This window comes from Psittacula echo (assembly GCF_963264785.1).
Source record: "Psittacula echo genome assembly, chromosome: 1".
NCBI classification, from domain to species: Eukaryota; Metazoa; Chordata; class Aves; order Psittaciformes; family Psittacidae; genus Psittacula; species Psittacula echo.
In genome coordinates, this window is record NC_137735.1 from 84,067,961 (window position 1) to 84,091,305 (window position 23,345).

Genomic DNA, 23,345 nt, shown 5'->3' on the forward strand with positions numbered 1-23,345 from the left:
GAATTTCAATGGAAACACCCTGGGACAAATTCATTCTTTGCAGTGGATTTCGCTTCAGGGTTTTCTTCTGCAGAGCTACTTTTTTTATGTATTATTTCCTTCTTACTGAAATTTCACTCCTGCCCTGCAGCCTCCACCCAGCCCAGCCCAGGGCTTTGAAGCCCAGGGCTATGTTCTGCCAGTGCTCTCATTCCTTCCTGGAAGAAGGGAAGCACTTTAGCATATAACTCTTTTTGTTGTCTATCTGTTGCCATTTAACTTCAGACCCAGCTGACTTGATGGCCACTCAGAAATGCAGAGCCATGGGGAGTGTTTCTGAAATCAAACAGGACCCTGGTTGTTTTTTGTCCTGCTAACTTAGGCTTGGACTCAAAAGCCTGTTGATTTCGGAGAATGAAGTGCACTCCCAGATCAGTGACATACAGTGCTTTAATCTTGCAGATTATCTGCAATATCTCTGCCAGGTTAAAGGCTAGTTACATTGGACTGTGCACTAGGAAGGTGAATGCTAAGCACACATACAGCGACTGTGCCAAAGTAAATCCAGGGTTTTGCTTCAGCTGGGAGCAAAGAGTGAGTGGATGGTAAATTCAGCCTGTATTGTACCTTTGATTATGCTCTACCAAAACTCAGCTAAGGCCAGGGCAGGATGAGGACATCCACCTTCAAATGGGGTTATAACCGGAGGGCAAATACATCCAAGCCCTCTTCACTTCACTGCTGCCACCCAGGAAAACGAGATACAAGGCTGCAGTACCTCAGAAGAGTCCATGAGTGGTGGTGACAGTGTAGAACTATGTTATGGCTGGAGGAAGCTGGCAGGAGACTGGACATCTGGCTTGAGGCGATGTAAAGTGGAGATTTGCTAAAATATGTGGGGACTTAAAACACCTTGCTTTATTTGGAAACGCCTTATATTGGAGCTATGAGAGGAATTGGCAGTGGGTGGCTGGAGCAGCCCTGGGAAAGGTTCTGAACCCAGGAGAATCAGGCATAGCTGGGATGGATGGCTGGACAAAGGAATTGATGCAGGGAACAGAGGTGAATTGGAAGGTCTTTACTCCAAGTTCTGAGTAAATACTGGATGTGAGGAAGCTCTCTAATGATGCAGAGAGTACTGAAGATGCTTTTCAGAAGCTGAGGACTGTAGCTGAGGTGCAGTTTTGGCTCTCAATGGATGCTAACATCCAGGATCCAGACTAGCCATGGCTGACGAGTTTTTCTCGTCCCCTTCAGCCTGGGTTAGAGGTCAGCCACCCCACATGTCCCCATGCTAGGGCACCCCATGGCCTCGAAAACCATCTGAATGCAGATGTGGGTGAAGAACTGTGCTGTTTGGCCTTCACTCTGCTGCTGGTGGAGGCAAGTAAATATTAGCTAATGTCATTAGCCTGGAAGACATATGAGCTCCATATATCAGCTCCCCCCCTTTTTGGACTTAGGAGCATGTGAGGGGATATTTAGGATTGCTCCAACCCACCAGTACAGGCACTCTTCCTGTGTGGATCTTGTGAGCTGTCTGTCCCAACCCAAGCCATGGGAGCACCAATGCTCCTTTTAGCCCTGACTCTTTTCCCAGTTGCAGCTGCAGCAAACCTGGAACCGTGAGATTATCTCCTTTTGATTTTGGGGGGCTTGGTGGAAGGGACTGTCATTGAAGGGTGGTGCTAAGGTGTTGCACTGTTTAGCATCACAGAGCTGAACAGTGGGGCCCTGTTCTCGGGGAGGCTGAGCAGAAGCAGCTCCTGCTGAGTCCCACTGGCGTGCTGGGCATCAAGCACTATTGCAGGTGAAGTCCCTGGAGTTTGCTTGGCAGGCACTGCACTGCACACACTGCAAAGCTACAGGAGGCACAAGTTTTGCCTCTGTTCATCCTGTGCTGGTGGGAGTGAAATTTGGTGGGAGGGCTGAAGCTTTATGCCCAAGACACTGAGTCTTTGGCTTCATTCTTCACACAGCCTTGCTCTTTGTACTTGCAATTGGAATACTCTACACTGGGCAGCTGCATCCTGGCTGATGGCAAGGTGGTAGCAGGCAGATATCAGGAACATTCTAGTTCCACATTTGGCATGCTGCTTCTTTCTGTAAAGGGAGCTGCACTGTAGTTTCTTGGCTGCAGGCCTCAAGGTATTTCTGACCCTTGGTCTACCTCTTCCTGAAAGCAGCAGAGATGGATTCTGGCCTGTCCACCTCATCCTCTGAATTGTTTTTGAACATCATCTGTTCTCTTCTAGTCATTTTATGGTGGTGTTCCCTGCTGTTATTCACTATTCCCAAGAGGAGAAGCTCTGCATTCACTTCAGCTCCCTGACTGAGGCTGTCCATCTGGCTATCACCTTGCAGGTGTCAACCCAGAACCACACATTGGTGGAACGGGATGTAGAGAAGCCAGGCACTTTCCAGTGCATTGCCTTCCAGGTGAGTGTAGCTGTGGCAGCTGATTTGGCAGTGGGTTCTCTCACCTTCACTTCAGACATGAGCCCAGCACTTCTGTGGGTCTCTGGGTACACTGTCCTTTGCTTTGCCATGGCTTGCAAGCAGGTTAAATATATTGCCATGCAAAATGTAGCAGTGTCCTGGAGCCTAGCAAAGTGGGAAATCTTTCATGTGTAGATGAAACCCTATTCTTTTGATCTATATCAGCCAATTTCATCCTACTTTAAGCCTGTTGGAAAACACTGAGTTTCAATGTACTTAGTGTTTAGCCCCTAGAAATGCTCTCATATCACAGTGCAAGTCAGTGCATTGGGAACACATTCTTTTCATCCTCACTTCCTCAGAAGCCTGCACATCCAGCTCCAAAAGGACCATTCTGCTCTAAAGCTGCATCTATATAGTAAGGTATAGTTGTAGCCTGCACAGACGCTGAGCTTGCTTTAAGTTAGCTGTGATGGGTGCTAATGGGACTGAACCCACTGAATTAACTGAATTTCACCCAGCAATCTGGGTATTTCTTGGGGGGCTTGAGTTCCTGTCATTGCAATATTGCTGCTCTAGTGTGTCTAACTAGACACACTGAGGCTGGGGCACAACTGCAGGATCTTCAGTTACATTTCTGGAGAGCCATGGAGATGTAGCTGGTGCTGGCACTTTATTAACTGCCCCTGTCTGCCTCAGCACTGCACAAAGTCACTGTGCCTGTGCCCTGAATGTCCGGCATATTCAGCAGAACTCGAAGAATCACTGTAGTCACTTCTGGTTCTTGCATCAATAAGACAATGATTAACTAAGTGTTTGGTGCCAGGCCTTAGGAAAAAGCAAGTCCTGGCTCTAGAAAGCCAATGACTCTAGAAAGCTATCTGTCATTAGCAAAAAGAACCTTTCTTCTGGTGAGCTTGGTCTTTCTGATACTGTCCCATTTTTGCCTGATCACCGTCTCATCTCTTGTTACTGTCTTGGTCAGCTCCAGATTCCCTATGGTTTTTCTTGGTTTTATAAAAATCTCACCTTTATGTGAAGTGGGAGAATGACATGTCAGTTGGTTCATTCTTAGATTTATGAACAAGAGACAGGCAGTAGCCGTTTCTTTTCCCTATAATGTCAAGTGTGTTAGAGACAGAGTCATACAGTGGAATTAGGACTTTGAAGTTCAGAGATTTTTTAACATTGAGGTGATGTGTCACATCTGGGATAAGATGCAAAGTCTCTGATGAATTTGTTTTCCATTTCTTGTATCAATCAACCTAGGTGCCGGAATTCATTCCGAGGAAAAGAGATGGCTCCACGTCACATGTAAGACATGTCTCTTGGCTGCCTCTCCTCTTACCAACTAGAAAGCTTCAGCCTCTCCTGCATCTGAGCCATATTTATGTTGGAGAAGGAGGGTAGGAAAGATAGTAAAGGGGAGAAAGAAACGTGGGAAGAGGCAAACATGACAAGGAGAAAGGCAATAAAAAGAGAATGAGGAAGCTGGGGAGCACAGAGAAGACTAAGAGTAGGGAAAAGGGAGAGCTAAATCAAAGGAGGGAAAAGAAGAAGAGGGAAGCTGGAAAATTTTGTAGGACAGGTGACTTCGTTTCTCCTTCAAGCTGCTTGTAGTCTCAGGCAGTTTGGTTTTTTTAACCTGACAGCCAGAGAAGGTGGTTTTTCTCCATGTCCTGATCCGCAGTGGGGAAAATGTGTTCTTTGAGGGTCGCAAGAAGGTTCTGGTCAAGCCTCAGAAGACTGTAATTCTAGTAGAGACAGATAAGGACTTATACAAACCTGGAGAAACAGGTAAGGCAAAAAAGTGGCATGTGAAAATGGAGGGGGAAGGGTCAAGGTAACAGCCGCATCTGGGGAGAAGGTTTCACTGAGTGCAGCAAGTTAAACTTGTTGGAGATGGAAGAAAGCAGATGTCTACTATCAAATGTTTCAAGGAACAAAATGAGTCAGGATGTTCCTCTGCAAGTGGTGCTGCACCAAATGCCCAGCCTGCTGCTCCCAGGTGTTGTTTTGGTAAAGTATCTCTAGTGAGACATAAAAGAAAAGCCAGAACTGTCCAGGACATTGGACAACCTTTTACTGTTTTTTTGAAGACTGTTAATAATATTTAGGTTAAGCCAAGCTCTAGAAATACAAATAGTTACTTCACAGTCTTTACAATATGAACAGTCTGCAGACAAACCAACCCCACTCTTCAACACATCACTGTAGTCTTTCCAGGTAAAGGCAGTGAGCTTCTATAGCCCACAGCTGCATGTAAACCTCCCAGAGTTCTCTTGGTTGGGAGATGCTGGGGAGGGCTGTCTGGGGAAAAACCTGAATACCTCTGAGGTAAACAGAGAGACATGAATACTGGAGCACAGAAAATGAGAAGCAGATTTGTGCATATTGCAGCCAGAATGCTTTACTATCCTTTTCTTTTTATCTACAGTGAGATTTCGAATTGTGAACCTCAATGAGGACCTTAAGGTCATTAAAAATGATGTGAGTATCACCTTGTGCTTTTCTAGAAGTAGGAGCCTCAGCATGAGACACATTGAGAGGCTCATGAAAGAGACATCTCTCTTCATGACTGTTAAACCATAGGAACAAATTATCTTTGAAGGGAAGCCACTCATCCACTGGTCCCTTGGAGAAAGACTACAGTGCAAGCCTGCACAGAGGGAGAAGGAGACCTAGTGTGGGGTCTGCATAGAGTGGAAATTTCTGGTCGGGCCCTGTGTCAGCAGTGTTGTTAATACTGATTCACATGGATGTGTTTTGCTCTGTATAAAACTGAACTTGTGTTTCTCTTGATTTTACAGTATTCCCAGATATGGCTGCAGGTAAGTGACAAGGAATTGGCCAAAGGGGGATGTCTGTCTTTTCTACTGTTTCTTCTGCTTTTTCACTCCTGGACTGTCCAGGAGTTGTGCCACAATTGTAACCTCACAAGGTTATGGTTATGGTTATGGTTCAGGTTCAGCTGAAGTCTTTTCTACCTGCTCAGCCTGGTTTCTTGATTGAAACCAGCACCTCTGTGATGCACACAATTGAGCTAGAGGCGGGAGAGTAATGAAAACCTTTGCCGAACACCTTGTCTGCACAGAGCACAAAGCACAAGGCTAAGTGATCAGTAGATGCAGCACAGATCACAGTGTTATGGCATTACCGTTTCCTAGTAGCTTTGCAGTTCTTGGCAGCCTTTCCAATTCAAAAGTTCAGTAAAAGGATACTGAAGGGGTGAGGAGGAATCTCTCCTGATGCTCTGGCATCCTCTCTACTGCAGCAAGGGTAAGCCCTCGTAATACCTTCTTGTGCCTCAGTATGGCTGGACCTGCCAGGTTCCTCCCAGTGTGACTTGGTGGCTGTGAACATCCTTTCCCAAACAGGATCCTGAGCATAACCGTATTGCTGAATGGCTGAATGTTAAATCAAGACATGGCATTGTGGATCTGTCTTTTCCCCTGGCCTCTGAAGTACCCCTTGGGAAGTATACCATCTCAGTGCAACAAGACATGGCTAAAAAAACCTTCAGTGTTGAAGAATATGGTAAGACTTGACAACAGAGGTGAGGGGAAAGCAGTGTGGGTAGATGAAGAAGAGAGCACGGCAATGTGGCTATGTTCATCAGACCTTTTGCCTTGGGAGAACAGCAGACTGAGGTCTGTGCACACATCTGTGATGGGCTGGGGGTTCTGCAATCGCATAGGTTACAAAGGAAAGGCTGTGGTCTGACATCTTATTCTAGCTGTGGCTGGGCCCTATGATGAGCACTTTCTGCTGCTCTTTGTAACCCTCTTCTAAGCTAGGTTTACTATCTGCTCCAGTCAGCTGCTATAATAGGAAAAGTCATCATGTACTAGTCCCATTTAGTTACAGTAATGTAGGTATGGATGAAACCCTGTGCCATTTAAAATGTTTTTGCTTGACTGAGCTAGAGTAGAAAGTAGGCCCATGTGCAATTATAGCAGCAAGTAGAGGGTGGTGTCGCTGAAGGCAGTAACAGCTATTGCAGCATGGTGATGGGGACATTAATGTCTTTCCCCTTATCTGGACTGCAGCTATAACCAAACTTGCAGTGCCCATACTCAGTATTGCTTTTTTTCCTCTATCCTTATCTTCCTCTCTTCTATGCAGTGCTGAAAAAATTTCAAATAAAGATTGAGCACCCTCCATTTATCACTACAGCGAATGAGGAATTTCAGCTGAAGGTCTGTGGCAAGTGAGTACATGGTATCATTGTGACCTCTGGTCTTTGACTCCATAGTCACCTCCAGATTGCCCATAGCTGACAAATGGCCTTCCAGTATAATATCCTTGTATTATCCTGTGTTGAGGGATACAGATCACTCTCTGAAATGGGCTCATTCTTGCACCTGGTCGTTTACTGTGAAAGACACCAAGGATGTTGGGTATAGTGGGTGGAGAGGGATGCAAACTGATTTTAAGGGATGAGCTGAGGTTCCTGAGCAAACATGGTACAAAGTTCTCTCAGGCTCCACTTCCCCCAGATAACGGTGGGATCAATATTTCTGCTGAAGTGGCCAGTTTTCTGGTGAATGTTTCTCCTCTTTGACACAGGTATACCTATGGGAAGCCTGTTCAAGGGAAAATAGAAATTAATTTTATCATATTATCCCAGTTCCTGCAAGAAGATTTATCAACTTCTGCTGAGAAGAGGAAACAAAACAGCAGGGTAGGTGAACAAATAGGAGAGTGGAAAGTATTACCTGCTGGGCATGTATGTCTGTCCCCTTAACGTGCCCCAAGACATATCTGATGTGCACCAATGTTTAGTCTGGTGCCTTTCCACTTGCTAAACCTGATCAGACCATTGATTCCTCTTCCTGTGACTCAAATTACTGCTCTAGCTGTCCATATCTGACTCAGTGTTTCAGGAGAAGGTGTAAGATCCATGTAAGTAATGACATCTAGTGCCTTTCCCCATGGGACAGTATCATACTGTATACAATCAGATCACTGGTCTATTCAGTCCTGTGATCATTCCCGCCAATAAACACCAGTATCAGAGCATCAAATGATCTGTGGCTAATGCCCTGTTTCTTGTTGTATCGATGGAGTTAATGGATCATCTTAAATTTGCTAGTATCCTTTCTGAGATTATGTCCAGTGTTGATTACACTATCTGCACATTTGTGTTCCTGATATGCTTGTGGTTAAGCTCCATGCTTGGTTTTACCCATGGCTTTCAGATGCAGCTCTTTCAGCCTGAAAGTCACAAGAAAATATTTCTAAATGTCAGACCAGCCAGCAACAAGCCAGAATAGAAAAATCCAGATGGATCTCGGCATCTTTTAAAATGCATCCAGCAGCAAAATATCTCCAGCTGGAATGCTGTACAGTCTTAGCTGTGCAAAACACCAACTGAATGCCAGCTCTCTCTTACATGTAAGAGGCCCTGCAAGGTTCTGTGGAAGCTTCACTAGGCACAACTAGGAATAGTTTATCCACCTCCCCTCTCTGGCAGACTGGCAGTACCCAGCCTCTGCTTTAATGTCTGGCAAAGCTCTTGCAGTCTGTTTAACATGGCCGTGTCACAGAGATAGTCTTGACTGGAAAGCCACACTGCCAGGCTTAGTTCATCAGCGCTGCATAGTTTCAGGAAGAAAGTTACCTTTAGCTCAGGTAGAGACACCCACACTCGTTCAGCTGCAGGATCAAGGCTTAATCCAGTCTCCTGAGTTTGTCTGTGGCATAATTAACCCTTATGTGATTTGCCTGAAGCATTTTTTTCTGCCACTTTTTTGGGTGACTGTTTAATCCAAGCATGTTGCTTTTCTTCTCTGGCTAAGGTATCCATAATGGGTTTTTGAACTTACGTTTATTTCACAAGTATTTGGAAACACTTCTTTTGGATTGTCCAGCATCTATGGGACAGCTTGTCTTCCTCCACACCATGCTCTTTCTCTCTGTTCATATCTCTCTTTCTGCAGACAAACAAGAATGGCTGCACTACTTTTACAGTGAAGACAGAGACTCTGGAAATAAATAAAACTGACAGCCACATAATTGCAATAGGAAAAATGGTGGAAGACGGAACAGGTACTGGAGACTCTGTGACGTGTTCTGTTCCTTGAAAGCAACTTGTTTTTAGCCTTTCTGTGGCAGTTGAATTCATTTTCAGAAAAGTAACTTGAGGGTTCCCAAGTCCTGTGGCATGACGACGGTCTCTATTCCAGTACCTCTTCCATCTCTTATTATGAGATTTCCTGATCCTCTCCACCCTTCATCTCCACTACCACATATATAACTTTTTAGTGGTTGACTGGACACCAAAGTGTTCTTCAGCCAATTGAGAAGTGCCCACTAGCCATGGAAAAGCCCGCAATAAGTCCTTGTAGTTCTTGCTAATTGTAGTGTACCATCTTGACAGGTAGTCCCTACTCACTCTCTTTTACCCCCTATTTTCCTAAGCCTGAGGTAGGGCTGATTAGGCACACTCCTGCTGTAAGGAATGCCATTCTGCTCCCTTTTAGTCTGACACAGTATTGACTATAAGGAGGTAGGTTTTCAGTATCAGTGTTAATGTGCACCTAGCTCTGGCCATTGGAGGTGTCCGCTGTTCAAACTGCCACACTGTGAGTGGGGTCCTTCAGGCCACTTTTAGGTATCTACCATGTAGCTGCATATAACTAAACAGTCATCTATTTTCAATAAAGAGAATTAAGCACTTAAAGGGTACAGTGTGTCATGTCATGAAGCAGGGGGCCCAGAAAGGTTGAGGGAATTACATCCTGGAAGAATGAATTTTCTGTCCTAAATTTAGAAGCTGTAGATGTTGTAAGTAATGTTGAAGCATCTTCCTGTCTTCTGCTTCCCTAAGAGCACTGCTAGGGTTTAACATATTTCTCATTTCTCCACCCAGGAGCAGAGACTATGGAAATTGCTAGAATTCCTATTGTGACAAGAATGAAGTCTATAGAGTTTATCAATCTCCATTTATTCTACAAACGTGGACTACCATACACAGGGAAGGTAACACCCATGGATCCCTTCCCTCCTGAGAATACATCATAGATCTAATCTTCTGTAGACAGAAAACAACTATCTCCAGGAAAGTTAAGTGCTGCTCTGCAGGTACCATGCAAACATGAGTGAAGCCTCCTGTAGAAGCAATTTCTTCTCCCTATCCTAACCTAGTTTATTTCCTGGATGGGAATTCTGGGGCCAGCTGCAGTCTCTGGAGGATTCCTCAAGAGTAGCTCCTGAAACTAGTCTGTGCAATAAAAGACATATGGGATGGGAGTGGCATCAGTAGGGAAACAACATTCTCTTCAGACAAATGCTCATGGTACCTTGGCAGAAATCACTAATGCCTTGTGTATCGCTTTAGACACTCTTTCTGACTCATGGTCCCCTGGATGATGCTAGGACTGCTGTCCCACTGGGGCTAGAAACACTCTTACCTGAGCCAGTACTAACCTCAGCATGAAGAAGGGCAAGGAACAGTCAGTTAAGTTGCTGAAGACAAGACTCTTTCTGATTGTCAAGGGTCCTGCAGTGCTGTCCATGAAAAAGCTCAGGATCACCTTTTCCCCAAAATATCTAGGAGCTTCATTTGGGTGCACTACGTTTTATTTCTAGTCTTGAACAGCTGCATATTGTTGGTTTTGTGTATTTATTGCACTTTTATTTGAATCCTTCCAACCTGTCTGGAAGCTAGAAGGCCTGAGAAAGATCAGTGATAGAAACAATATTAAGCACTGGCTCAGTGCTCAGTGGCTCAGAATGTGGCACCATGGGGTATTAACTTCCTCCCCTTCTTTGCAGATGCTTTGCCACAGTGACAAGTCTCCCCTCAGAAATGACACAGTCTACCTAATAGTTGATGTCAATGATGAGGAGACACACCTGACATTCATCACAGATGAGAATGGGGAAGCCCACTTCTCACTGGATACCACCAGCTGGAACAGCACAATGGTTTCTCTGAGGGTGAGCATTTGCCATAGAAAAAGAAGGATAAAGTGATGATAGACTGAGGAAAGGGATAGAAAATAGAATAAATCTGAGGGTTTTGTAGCACTCTCCTCTTGCTCCTAATCTCATTTGGCTGTATCTGTAGAAGCATCTTGAATTACTCTCCAGTGCTATCTCCCCAGGGAAACTGGAGGCTGTGCTGCAACATTTCAGACAAATGGTCACCAAAGGTGATCTGCTGTCCTGAGCTGAATCGCGATCCTAAACTTCTGTATCCCACCTCACCTTCCCTTGACTCTGCTAAAAACATCTGCTAATTTGAATACTTCCTCGAAGGAAACCTCCCCTTTCTCTACCCTGGGACATGCGGGAGGTGGCTCAGCACAACTGTCTCTGTTGAACTCCACTTCTAGTGGGTGCTTTTTCTCTGTAGCAGTGCATACCTTGTTCAGGCTGAGCTTGGCAAGTAGCTGCTTTTGACCTCCCTTCAACAAACTTTGAAGTACTTGGCTGCTTCTCCTCATAACTTCTGCTCCTACACCTGGAGCTCATTGTTACCAGCCTGGTGGTACACCCATCTTCCCACTAACTGCATTCCTGCAGCTGATATGGGATAATTCCCAAGTACTATAATCTCCTGTTGCCATTCATTTCTCAGAGATTGGAACTATTGTTCCAGATGTTTTTCGCATAGACCCCCTTCTATTCAGGGTGAGGTTCCCTAATTTTGGTTGGGCAGGATTTGGTGATCTGAGGATCTGTAATCTAAGTAGATTTCTCTGACGAGGGAGACTGAGGACAGGCTCTAGTTCTTGTTCCTAGACCCATGGATATTGTCCAGAGAGCCCTGAAGTATCTGCAGAATTGGAGCTTAATCATACAAAGGCTTTTTTGGTGCCTGTTGTGCTTCAGGGCATCTCACTAGAAACATAATTTGAAAGCACGGGTGCTGTACTGGGGTTAAAGTCTGGTGTGGGGTGTGTCCTCATGGAAAGATAAAGGAAGATAAATGAGATTGTGGGAAAATCTACTGAAACTTCATAAGAGAAAGACTCAGACTTTAAAATGACATTTAAACAGAAGAATATTTTAAGCTTATAGATGTGTGGTCTGCCATCAGGTCAGGTAATAACTTAGTGTTTTCAGAGGGCATACATACTTCCTTGTATCACTTGATACTGATTGCCAACTTGTGGTTTGTGTGCTGAAGGGTACCTACAGCCTTGGAAATGAAGATGAGCAAGATTCTTCTGAAACCTACACGGAAGTTGAAGATAGCTTCCACTGGTTGAAACCTTTCTACTCTGAAAGCAACAGCTTCCTTGAGATCAAGGCCAGGAATGATATGATGGCCTGTGATCAGGAGCAGGAAGTCCAAGTGGATTATATCCTTGACCCAAATAAACTTGGCTCTGAAGTAGACCACATTGATTTCTACTACTTGGTGAGCACAAAAGACAGCTGAATCTCAGGGCAAGATCATGCTTATTGGCGTTTTACCTTTTTCGCACAACACATACTTACTGACAGGAAAGAATAAGGTACTCCCAGGCCAGTATAAGTCTGTTTGTGAGTTCTGTTCTGCCCAAACCTCCTCCTGTTTTCCAGTTCCTAGACCTGCTCCTAGCCCCCAGCTGCTTTGCTGTGTTAGAAGTGCCTTGACATAAGTCTGAGTGAGGGGATACCTGCTATTAACCCTACATTCACATGGGTGGCAGTGGAGGGCTATCCTGGTTTCTGCCCTGTAGGTATGCCCCAGAATTCCATCTGTGTCTGAGGCAATCTCTGGGGCAGCTGACCTCCTCCTGTATATTTACAGGAGAAGGCCTGAAACTGCACAGGCCCTTGATGCACTCCAAAAGGCTGTTATCATGTTATCTTGAAGTCCACTTTCAAGAAAGTGAGTCCAAAGCAAGTGTGACTACAGCCTGGCTGTGACGTCATTAGTATCAGGGCTCATTCATACTGTCAAAAGTACTGTATCCTGGTAATGTGAAAATCGGAGTTCACTGCAGCTGCTCTTAGCTTCAAACATACCTCTGGCTTTGAAAGGAGTCATGTCTTCTCATTTTCTAACCAACACCTCTCAAGTTCTCTTCACAGCTATGCTATCTCCATCTCTGCTGCAATGCTCTTCAGGTGATGCCCTGCCAGAAGAGCTTCTGACATCTGTCAGACATCCTTCTCTCTTCTCTTGCTCTTCTCCCACTTTCATCATGCTGTCAGAATTCAGACCGTTGAAAGACTCTTTTCTTTGCTCTTCAGGTGATAGCTAAAGGCAAGATCCTTTTCAGTGGAGAGAAGCAGGTGCCAATCAACCAACATGAGAGTGAGTAGAAACACATGAAGTTAAATGCATCATAACACACCCTAGAAAACTGTGACCTCTCTCCAGTGACAATCTCTTCAGGTCTTATTCTTATCCATAGATGGGAATTACTGAAATGAGATCTTAGTGGTTCCACTTCATTAAACCAACACAATCTCCTTTCATATGAGTTCAGTGTCCTTCTAGGCAACTGTCGTTCTCCTGCCTTGTCTAATTCATCTACTATTGAACCTTATAACTTTGCTGCTAGCTATGGAGAAAATATAAAATTTGTGTGGCTTGCCTGTTTATCTATTATCTATGCATTAGGGAAGAGGAATATTGTTGCTAAAGTTGAGCCAAACTAGGTTTAATCTATGATAGCATCTGTGTGGGATGTCCTTATCTGCAGGTAGAAATTATTAATGCCTCTTTTGAGTCTTATTTTCTGTGCAGCCTTAATAAGCTGATTCACTGAATTCTTTGCCTCTCTTGCTGCTATCTTGTGCAGATCTGCAGGGCTCCTTCTCATTGACTCTGACTGTTGGCAATGACTTCCTGCCTGACATCCAGCTTCTACTGTATGCAGTCTTTTTGGATGGAGAGGTGGTAGCTGATGTGGAAGAGTTTCAAGTAGAAAAATGCTTTAGACACAAGGTGAGTAGAAACACAAGGAGTGAGATAGCACAACTGATGTGCTGTAGCCTGTTTCGATTCCTGGTCCTGTTCTATCTCAGCCAAGAGGCATAAGGTGTGTATATGCCAAACCAGATGCCCAGTATTTCTGGCTGGGAAATACAACATGTAACCTCCTTCTTCCCAACACCAACTGGAAAGCCTTTCCCAAAGAGTTAACCAGGCTCTCTTAAGCTCTGTTTTCTTTCCCCATTCTTCATGACTGAAATGGGAACACACTGTCCGCTGTGTTCTCCCTAATAGAGAAGTCTGCCTGATTCTGATCCTGTGGTAGCTCTGGATCAGAGGGTAGCAGGGGAAGTCTGGCTGAGCTGTACACACTGCAGCCCCTGTAACCTTCCCAATGGATTTCCAGGAGGGTTGTTTCAGCATCTCAGCCCACTTCCCTACCTTATTCTCTGTCTTCCCCTTTGCTCCCCAGACATCTAATAGTCACAAGGTCCCACACTCCAATGCTAAGCTCCCTGACTCTCTTCTTTTCCAGGTCTCACTGGAATTCTCACACAAGGAAGAAGTCCCAGGATCAAAAGTCAATCTGAACCTGAAGGCTGCTCCAGGGTCCTTGTGCTCTGTCAAAGCTGTTGACAAGGGTGTCCTCCTGAAGAACAATAATACCCTAACAGCAAACACAGTGAGTGCAGCCTCTGTCACCAACCCCCTAGTATCTGCCTGCCTTCTCTTTCCATGCATTGGCAAAAAAAAGCCTGTAGTCCATCCCAGGACACGGTTGCAGTGTTAGGTGGCTGCCCTTGCATTCCCTGTCCTCAGCCTCTTCTGAGCAGTTATGTAGCAATCAAGTTCCTTGTGCACCAGCCCTGAACTTTGGGCCTCTGCCTGGAGAGTGGTGGATGCTGCATGATACTGCAGGGGTAGGCAGGAAGAGCAACTTCAAAGAGATGCTGGTGCTTTCCACTTGGACAGAGAGTGCTTAGCAGCTGTCTCTCTGCTATTCCATCTTTCACCAGGCTAAACCTTTGAAATGGAGTTTTGCCTCAATAGGGTCCTCCTATCCCTCTGCCTCAAATATTGCTGGATGGTAACTGCATGATGGATCAGGCTGAGCACCTGAGCAGTTCTTTAGAAAACAGTAGCGAGGGGACAGCATGCAGAGCATGCAGTGGCTGATGAACAGTGGTCAAGATTTTGTCCACACCCAGGTGTGAGAATCTAGAAGGATTGAATGAACTTACCTTAAAGCAGCTGTGTATTTCAGAGGAATGAATTTAAAACTTAGAACAAAAACACTGGAAGAATTGAAAGTCACAACATAATCCCACAATGTATATATAGCAGAGATAATACATATGTGTATACCTCATGCAAAGTGGTAAGCTAAGTTACAGCAGGCCAGACTGCTACAAAGAAGACTTACCAAATCCAGGGGGACTTGCTACACCAGTAAATAGGACCTATAGTGTGATCTAGTGTTCTATTTTACAGGAATGCTGTTCCAGTGCATCTTCGTTTGCATCTTCTACTAACAGGCATATAAAGTAGTAATCATTAAATATGTAAGTCAGGTGTGCCAATGTTCAGGTGTTCAAACCGAATCATGTGGTTTTATCCTAATCTTGTACCCTAGAGTTAAAAGACTTGAACTGTCAGAGGTAAAAGTCTTGCAGATTGGAAGCTACTTGCCAACATCCACTCCTTGAGCTTAATGTCCTTTAGTTTAAGCTGGGCCAGTGTGAACTTCCTCAACTGCAGAGCTTCAGAAAGTATAACAGAGGTCTACAATCCACATAGTTGACCCATACACATGCTGGTTGGCCAGTTCCTCATGAAGACCTCTATTTTTCCATTGCAGTTGTATGAGAAGGTCTTTGATGACAGCTTTACAATTGGAGAACGAGGGTTCCCTTATCACTTGGAAGACTTCGAGGCATACCCTTGTCTGCCCCAGAAGTCCAGTGTCCACAAAAAGACTCGGATGGGAGCACCGTGGTACCAAAGTGATGCTGATGTCTTTAATTTGTTTAAAGTGAGTGTTCACACTTCCACTAAACCTTAAACTTTCCTGAGCCGGAGGTTGCCAATATGCCATCCTGAATGCCTGAAAGAATTCACTGTTTGCAAACTTCAGCTACCCCAACTTTGATTGCTACAAGTCATTTGTACCTTGTTGTTCAGTGTAGCTTCACTCATTTGGGGACTATGGGGAAAGATGAAACTTATGAGTAATCACAGTGGATTCTGCCTGATTACAGAAGTATAAAAATGAACAAATCTACTTTAGGCTACCATAGCTACAAAGGGTGAGTCGCAAGAAATGCCAGTAAGACCTGACCACCTCACTATATTTTGACGGATTGCTGCTTGGCTATTACTTTACTTGCAAAGTGCTTACTTTGTTTCATTAAATCTCTTCTTACCTCTCCTCAAAGCATTTTTAATAAAAACAAGTCCTTCACAATTTGGCTTTCGAGCTAGCCATCAAGACAAATGACAAAATAAGCTAATCAGCTAACAAGTACAATAGCCAGAAAAAAAGATATACAAAATGTCTGCTAAACAAAAGCAAAGAGGAAGTGCTGCTTCTGCCAGAATGCTGTTTAGAGAAATATATGCAAGTAAAAGCACCTCAAAACAGGAGAAGCCACACTGAAAACAAGCCAAAATGGGGTCCGAGTTGCATAGGCTTCTCAGGCTGACGAAACTCTACCTTGCAAATACAGACCCTGATTCCCCCCAGAGGCATGGTACTGTACTGTCTTTTACATGCTTAGTCCTACACTATATCAGATGCTAATTAAAGGAGACCCCCCTATTCCAATTATTAGTGATCCTGTAACAGATGACTGTCTTGTAACTTATGACTAAGTCTACAGGCATATACAGCCTCTGCAGAAAGGGCGAGGGCTCCTACTATTCGTGAAACAGTTTAGTACTTCAAGAAAGTAGAAGAGTTCTCAGTGATTTGCAGACCATTAAATCAAAGCAAGGATTGCTTACAGGATGAAATACCTTCCTTTGGTGTGATGACATCTTTTTCTCAGCCCATGCCCATGAGTGTGCATTCAATTCAATATGGCCACCATGTGAAGCATAGGCCCTAAAAGACTGAGTTTCATTCAGACAAAATCAGGATCCAAACTAAGTTGTGACCAAGTTGCCCATCAGTTTTCTAAGCCAGAACTGTTACTGACTTCTTGTCCTGGTTTAAGCCCAGTCAGTAACTCAGAACCACGCAGCTGCTCACTCCCTCTTTCCTTTCTTGTATAAGAATGGTTATGTGTGAACAGTTAGATCTTTCCATTCTAAAACTCTGCAGCAATTTAAAGCTTGCTTTTTTTTTTTTTTCTTAGGCTTTTTTCATGGGATATATGGTATTTGACTCTGTCTCATTGTTAGGGTCAGGCATATGAAGGACAGATCTAACTGAAATTTATGAGAAGTAAGAATTTGCTCTAGTGTTCCTCATAAGTTGGTTTCCATTCCTCATGCACTGCCTAAAGTCTGAGCCTGTAATTTTATGCATACGTATTTAAACAAGCATAGTTTTAAACTGTTTCAGCTACACCAGCCCACTTATGATACCTACTATCATGACATATTGTAAACATTCCTTGTTCCCTTTTATTCATCACTGATTTACTCTTTTCACTATTTTCTCAGATATTGCGCATGAAAATATTAACCAATACTAGAATCAAGAAACCAGTTTCTTGTATGCAACCAGGCTTTGAGAAAAAGATGTATTCTCGAAAAGACAATGTTGCTGGTAAGGAATCAGATATGTCCATCTCCTTGACTGGAGGGGGCTCTCCTTTCTCAGTTCCAGCCAGCCTGCAGCTGAAGCAGCTGACTTCAACCCTGCTGTGTTTCTTGTTTGTATATGGGAGGAATAAAGCCTGTGTCCAGTTCAATGAACCTGATTTATAAATCACAGACAAAAGTTCAAATCCCTGTGCTTTATTGCCTGACCCTACAGTACAGAAAATGTACTATGCTCTTTCCATAGCTCTTTCACAGACTAAGAGAGTGCCACTCCATCTGATGATGCTGTCTCCCCTGAATCCAGACCAGTCTTGCTAAATCTGTCAGACTGAGTCTAAGGCTAAACTCCATCCAGTTCTGCCTCCCTAAAGCTGCATTCCCCGAAAAGTACATAATCTGTGTCAGACTCCCACTGAAACACCAACCCTCTTGTTGAAACGTCCACTCTTTGTGTGTCACAAAGCATTTACAGTTTGTGTTAGATTGCCTGTGAATGAAGAACTAATTTCGCCTGTAGATACATATGCTTTTTTCTGAGGTATCACTTGCTTTCCAGTAGAAAGCCACGTTGTCCATGGTGATTCTGCACCTCGTTCTCAAGACAAGAAGCCAAAACCACGGACACTTTTCCCAGAGACCTGGATTTGGGATTTGGTCTCTGTTGGGTTGGTAACAGCTTCTACCTGCCTTCCCCAGAGAGACCCCTGGAGATTTCTGACTGCTTCTGAGCAAGTTCTCCTCTTCCTCTTCATGCTCTAGGGATGATGGGCAAGTGTCTCTCCAAGTTGCTATACCTGACACCATCACAGAATGGAATGCCAACACTTTCTGTGTTGCTGATACTGGCTTTGGGTTGTCACCTCTGACCACTCTTAGGGTCTTCCAGCCTTTCTTTGTGGATCTGTCACTGCCATACTCTGTGATCCAAGGAGAGACTTTCAGCCTAAAAGCCACTGTCTTTAACTATCTCAAGGACTGTATCCAGGTGAGAATTCCCCCAATTACATGGCCTCTGTCAAAACAAAAACTTGAGGCCAAAAGTAAGCTATGACCTTCTCAGAAGCCCTAGGTACTGGCGTCTGGGCCACAAAGCACCACCTCTCACTGCATGAACCAAGGTGTTTGTTCCTTCATGTACTGTCTGTCACTAACCCTATGCCAACGTGTGCTTGTACACCCCACTACACTCAGGTGCGCACCGCACTCACAGAGACCCCAGAACTGCAGGTGGGTGCCTGTCCAGGCTGCCAGTTCATCAGCTGCCTCTGCGCCAACGAAGCAAAAACCTTCATGTGGAACGTGACAGCCACCAGGCTGGGTGAGGTTTAGCAGAGGGACGTATGGCAGCTAAGTGGGAGGAAGGGTGGAATTCACCTACCTCTGCATGTTTGATCCCAAAGCTTGTACATACAGCTGTCTGCTGCAAGTGCTCAGCAATGTGCCCCTGTGCTCCCTGCAGGCAAAGTGAATGTCACCGTGAGCAGCGTGGCAGAAGATTCACACAATCTGTGTGATAACAGGGTTACTGTGACACCTTTACAAGGAGAGAGAGACACAGTAATAAAACCTCTGCTGGTGAAGGTAAGTCTCATCTCAGGGTGGAGTACACCTAGGGACAGTGGGTCATTCCCTGAAGCAGTTAGCAAAATGCTAAGAGGATGTTTAGTCTGTCTTTGGAAGCAGACAGGCATGCTGAGCCATGGTGGCTTCCTTTCCTGCCTTCTCTATCTGAACTACTCTTTCTCCATCTGCAGCCAGGAGGTATCCTACAAGAGAAGACCCAGAACGCCTTTCTTTGTGCTGCAGGTATGGGACAAAAATCCCTGACTGTTACTGATCATGAGAACAAGATTGAAAGGAGAGGGCTACTGCAAATACCCAGAGGTGGGGGAATTGTCAGAGGGCAACCACTGGTGGTACCATCTCTGTCTGAGAGAACAACAACTATAGTTTGTCCATGTCTAGCAAAGTTTCCTGTATTGAGGCATTTGTTTGCAAGACTCAGCTGTTGTGGCACAGTGTCACACTGAGCCTCACCTGCGTCTCCTTGGGATGTTGCACTTGTGTGTGATACTTCTTCCATGGGATAAATTTCTGGGTTCTGCCTTCCTCAGATAATACTGTCTCTGAAGAGTTCTCCCTGACTCTGCCTGCAGAAGTGCTGGAGGGATCTGGACGAGCCACTTTCTCTGTGATTGGTGAGATAGACTTTTCCTGCTCTTGGGTCCCCAGTGGGAAGAGCTGGCACTTAATGATGCATCAACCCAGTTCCTCATGACATAAGCTGTAAGGGATGTACTGCTGGCCTCAGAAATGTGGATCAAGTAATCTTTTTCAGTATTTATACCTCTCATAAGCAATTATCCTGGGTTATTCCCAAAGTGGCTCGAGAAGGCACAAAATGGGGTGTCTTCTCTGACATGTCACTGCCATCCACCTAAGTGAAACAAAACTGTCCTGGCAGATTTCCACCTAGTTTGCTGCTGTAATTCTTCTCCCTCCTTAATACCCACTCAGGAATGAAAGCTCTCATCACCTTTCCTCAGAACCCCTCAAGTTTCCTATACCCTCCCTCCTCCCAGAACCATGATGTCTTCCCTTTCTGTGCTGGACTAATCTAGGAGAGGTCAGCAGAAATCATCATCTCTGCTAATTCCGCGGCTGGCTTTTTACCAGAATCCCAGTAGAGTTTAGAGAAGGCAGTAATCCTTTCATTCCATTCTGCTGAATGTCTCTGCTTTTCCTTTCTCCTGCCCCTCCACCTCAAACCTAAGGGGACATCATGGGCCCAGCACTTCAAAATTTAGACCAGCTGCTAAGGATGCCCTTTGGCTGTGGTGAACAAAACATGGTTCAGTTTGCACCGAACATCTTCATACTCCAGTACTTGAATAAGACTAAACAACTGGTCCCAGAAATTGAAGATAAAGCACTGAAATTCCTGAAAACAGGTAAACACTGTCCTTTGTTCCTCTGCTCCAAAACGAAGGTGCTATAAATCAAGAGTCTGGGCCACTGGTCTGATAGAGGTGCAGGGAGAAGTGGAAGCACTGCCAGAGCTGTGACAAAGAAAGGTATTACAGAGAAGGATATGTCTCATGGAAAGAAAAGTGTGCTTCTGAAGAAGCAGAACTTCTGTCTCTCACTGTTATTGAGGTACTAACCCTGCTTTTTAGTGAAGGGTGTAGGTAGTTAATGATTTCCATCATTATGTGATGCCTGTGGTTTGTTCTCTTACCAGTCCAAGGCAGATGGAAGTCCCTTGTGGAAATGGCATCAGCTGTTATTAACTGTAAGAAAAAATGGCCTTTGGGAATAGATAGGAGTTTGGTAGTTTAGTGTTTCCCCATGTTTTAGGACACATATTGTGGGGGCATGTCAGCTCTGTCCAGGTTAATCTGAACTTAATACAGTGCCAGCGTGTGTCCCATTTTGCAAAGTGCCTCACATTTCAGGCTGCCAGTCTCCTTACCCTGCTATGTTGCAAGCTTAGCAGCCTCCCATGGGTAGGGTTATAGGGTTTTATTTCCTCTCCTTCCCCCTTTCTCTCTTGTACTGCAAGTGGGTCAGATATTTAGGAGAGAGGGACCTACCCAAGAGACTGGCAGCAGCAGAGGAGCAAGATGGAGGGTAGCCAATGACGCCCTGTGGAGGGTAGAGGAAGAGCCAACAGATGCAGGTAGTGTTTTGCCCTCAGAGCTTTCTCTGAAAACAAAATAGTGCTTTCTTGAGTCCCAACAGGGATAGAAGAAGTACTGAAAAACAAACTGGATATCATATTTGTCCTCTCTAGGAAAAGCCTTCCTTCTCACTCCTAACTCCTACATCTAATTTGTTCACAGCATGGTACCCATGAAGGTTCCCTGGGGCGTGGGCAGACATGAGGTGGCAAAGCATGTCACCGTTCTGCAAACCAGCAGGCAAATACCCACAGTACTTCCATGTAACAGCTCTAGTCATGTAAAGCAGCTGCATGCCACACTTCAGCGGTGCTCTGCGACTGCTTCTTGTCATGCTGGTGTGGGGTGCATGGGGAATTGTGGGGTGGGAAGTTTGCCTCAATGTCTCTGACTGTAGGACCTGGTGAAGTCTCTTGCTGTGGAGCTTTCTTCCCACAGCCAGATACAGTCTGAGATGCTACAGGCCCTCACACTGAAAGTCATGTGCTGGCATTCATCTTCATAGGTTACCAGCGTCAGCTGCTCTACAAACATGATGATGGCTCATACAGTGCCTTTGGGAAAGGTGACAACCAGGGCAACACATGGTGAGTGACCAGAGTTGTTACTGTCATCTGAAACCCATTATCCTTGTTGGATCAGCTCCTGGCTGTGACATGGGATTCCTTTGTGCTCTGCTCACAGGCTGACAGCTTTTGTAGCCAGGTCCTTTGGACAAGCCAGCTCTCACATCTACATCAATAAGGATCATATGCACAGTGCTCTGCTCTGGCTGCAGAAGCACCAGCTGCCCAGTGGCTGCTTCCAGAGTGTGGGAAAGCTCTTCAACAATGACTTGAAGGTATGGCTGCCAGACATGGGAGTGAGAGCAGGAGAAGCACAATGTGAGGCACAGGGTTGCTTCCCCAGGCTCTTTCTCTGGGCACAGTAGCACAAAACAATGTGCCCATGGCCTAGCACAGCCAAGGCAGCATCCAAGAGCAGAACGAAAAAGCGTGGTCTAAAACCACAGGCATTTCCTCCAGGTGAAATTTTAATCATGGAATCATAGAATGGTTAGGGTTGGAAAGGACCTTCAGATAATCCAGTTCCAACCCCCCTGCCATTGGCAGGGACACCTCACGCTAGAACATGCCACCAAGTCTCTGTCCAACCTAGCTTTGACTACTGCCAAGGATGGCGCATTTACCACTCCTTTGGGCAGCCTGTTCCAGTGCCTCACCAGCCTCAGAGTAAAGAACTTCTTCCTTATATCTAACCTGAACTTCCACTGTTGAAGTTTAAATCCATCACCCCTTGTCCTAGCACTACAGTCCCTGATGAAGAGTCCCTCTCTGGTATCCTTGCAGAATACTTCATAGGATCGCTGCTAGGATTTCTTCATTTTTACTTTAGTCAAAAGGCAGCATGGCCAATTGTGCCAGAGCACTTCAAGGGCATGGGAAGAAATAGTTTTATATTTTAGTGCTTGTCTAGAATACCCTGGCTGCATTCTCCCTCTTCTCATGCCTTATGACTCCCAATACACTCCAGATAGTCCTGACTATGTGCTCTAATATGAGATTATCTGAAAACACAGCTGTTCTCCACCTCCCAAAAAGTATGACTTCTCGAGCCTGACATCCCCAAAACGATCCCTGCAGTGTAGCTGCAAATGCACCAAGCTTTTGGTAAACATGAATTGGGTTCATTGTCATTGTAAAGGTAAGATTGCAAGGCCACCCATATTAAATACAAGGCAGGTTCATGAAAGAAAAGAGTCTGCTATTTTAGCAAAGGGTTACACTTTTTTCCCTAAAATTTGGATGCTATATAAAAAAAACCCCAAACCGAGTGTACGTATAGACTGCCCATCCTTGTCTGATTTTCATTAATTTCTCAGCTTGGGCTTTCTATTTGAACAGAACTTTTTGGAATAGTTTTGTCTCTCCTCTCCCCTTACAGTTCAAAGTTTCTTCTGTTCAGTATGAACAATGCTTTTCAGCAGCTCCGCCCAAATTCCCCTTCTCATTTTAGATGTTTTCGTGTCTCATGTCTGAGCATACAAGCAGAACTTCCCCAAGAACAAATGTCTTCTGATGGGAAAATAGGCTCCTGTGAGCCTGTTTACCCATATTAACCTGTAGCTTCTTACAGTCAGCTGAACTGTATGTAAACTTGCATTGCTTCTTGTATGCAAATCCTGCATCATAAACACTTTGTTCATGAGTCTAGTTGTAACATATTTAAGAAAATAAATAGATTAATAGTCTGTTTCATGCCTTTCTTTGAGAAGGCATGCCTTGGCTGGATGAATAATATGGCTCTGAGGCTGCTCTCAGCACCAGATTTTCATTATATTCAGTGAGTGAGCCTGGAGTGCTTTCCTTCAGTCCCCATATGTCCAGGAATTCTCTGAGGCATGCTACTGTCCTCTCTCAGATACACCATCCGTAGGCAGTTTCAGTGGCTATACAATGACAAGCAGTCAGTGATTGGTTTTGCTCTTTTCTAATGTTAGTCTGTGTGACTTGCAGGGTGGTGTGGATGATACAATCTCATTAACAGCCTATATTGCTGCTGCACTGGTGGAGCTCCATCTGGAGAAGAATGTAAGT

The 23,345-nt window shown here is 44.8% G+C and overlaps 1 protein-coding gene across 1 annotated transcript in view; it reads left to right on the plus strand.

Moving 5' to 3' along the window:
* Positions 1-1,536: 1,536 nt before the first annotated feature.
* The window catches only part of LOC308233010 (alpha-2-macroglobulin-like protein 1), a gene marked incomplete at both ends in the record, with an annotated part of 30,717 nt that continues 8,908 nt past the window's right edge, over positions 1,537-23,345 (plus strand). Inside the window, 27 exons of the mRNA XM_080639484.1 lie at positions 1,537-1,604; positions 2,235-2,418; positions 4,071-4,215; positions 4,856-4,908; positions 5,229-5,249; positions 5,796-5,955; positions 6,544-6,628; positions 6,988-7,102; positions 8,361-8,469; positions 9,293-9,402; positions 10,198-10,362; positions 11,558-11,791; positions 12,613-12,676; positions 13,167-13,312; positions 13,836-13,982; positions 15,159-15,332; positions 16,967-17,072; positions 17,628-17,733; positions 17,828-18,053; positions 18,260-18,386; positions 18,528-18,649; positions 18,823-18,874; positions 19,183-19,266; positions 19,843-20,019; positions 21,254-21,335; positions 21,433-21,589; positions 23,265-23,339. Of these exons, the coding sequence (XP_080495610.1) occupies positions 1,537-1,604; positions 2,235-2,418; positions 4,071-4,215; positions 4,856-4,908; positions 5,229-5,249; positions 5,796-5,955; positions 6,544-6,628; positions 6,988-7,102; positions 8,361-8,469; positions 9,293-9,402; positions 10,198-10,362; positions 11,558-11,791; positions 12,613-12,676; positions 13,167-13,312; positions 13,836-13,982; positions 15,159-15,332; positions 16,967-17,072; positions 17,628-17,733; positions 17,828-18,053; positions 18,260-18,386; positions 18,528-18,649; positions 18,823-18,874; positions 19,183-19,266; positions 19,843-20,019; positions 21,254-21,335; positions 21,433-21,589; positions 23,265-23,339 (3,294 nt within the window). The remainder of the gene's footprint in view (positions 1,605-2,234; positions 2,419-4,070; positions 4,216-4,855; positions 4,909-5,228; positions 5,250-5,795; positions 5,956-6,543; positions 6,629-6,987; positions 7,103-8,360; positions 8,470-9,292; positions 9,403-10,197; positions 10,363-11,557; positions 11,792-12,612; positions 12,677-13,166; positions 13,313-13,835; positions 13,983-15,158; positions 15,333-16,966; positions 17,073-17,627; positions 17,734-17,827; positions 18,054-18,259; positions 18,387-18,527; positions 18,650-18,822; positions 18,875-19,182; positions 19,267-19,842; positions 20,020-21,253; positions 21,336-21,432; positions 21,590-23,264; positions 23,340-23,345) is intronic.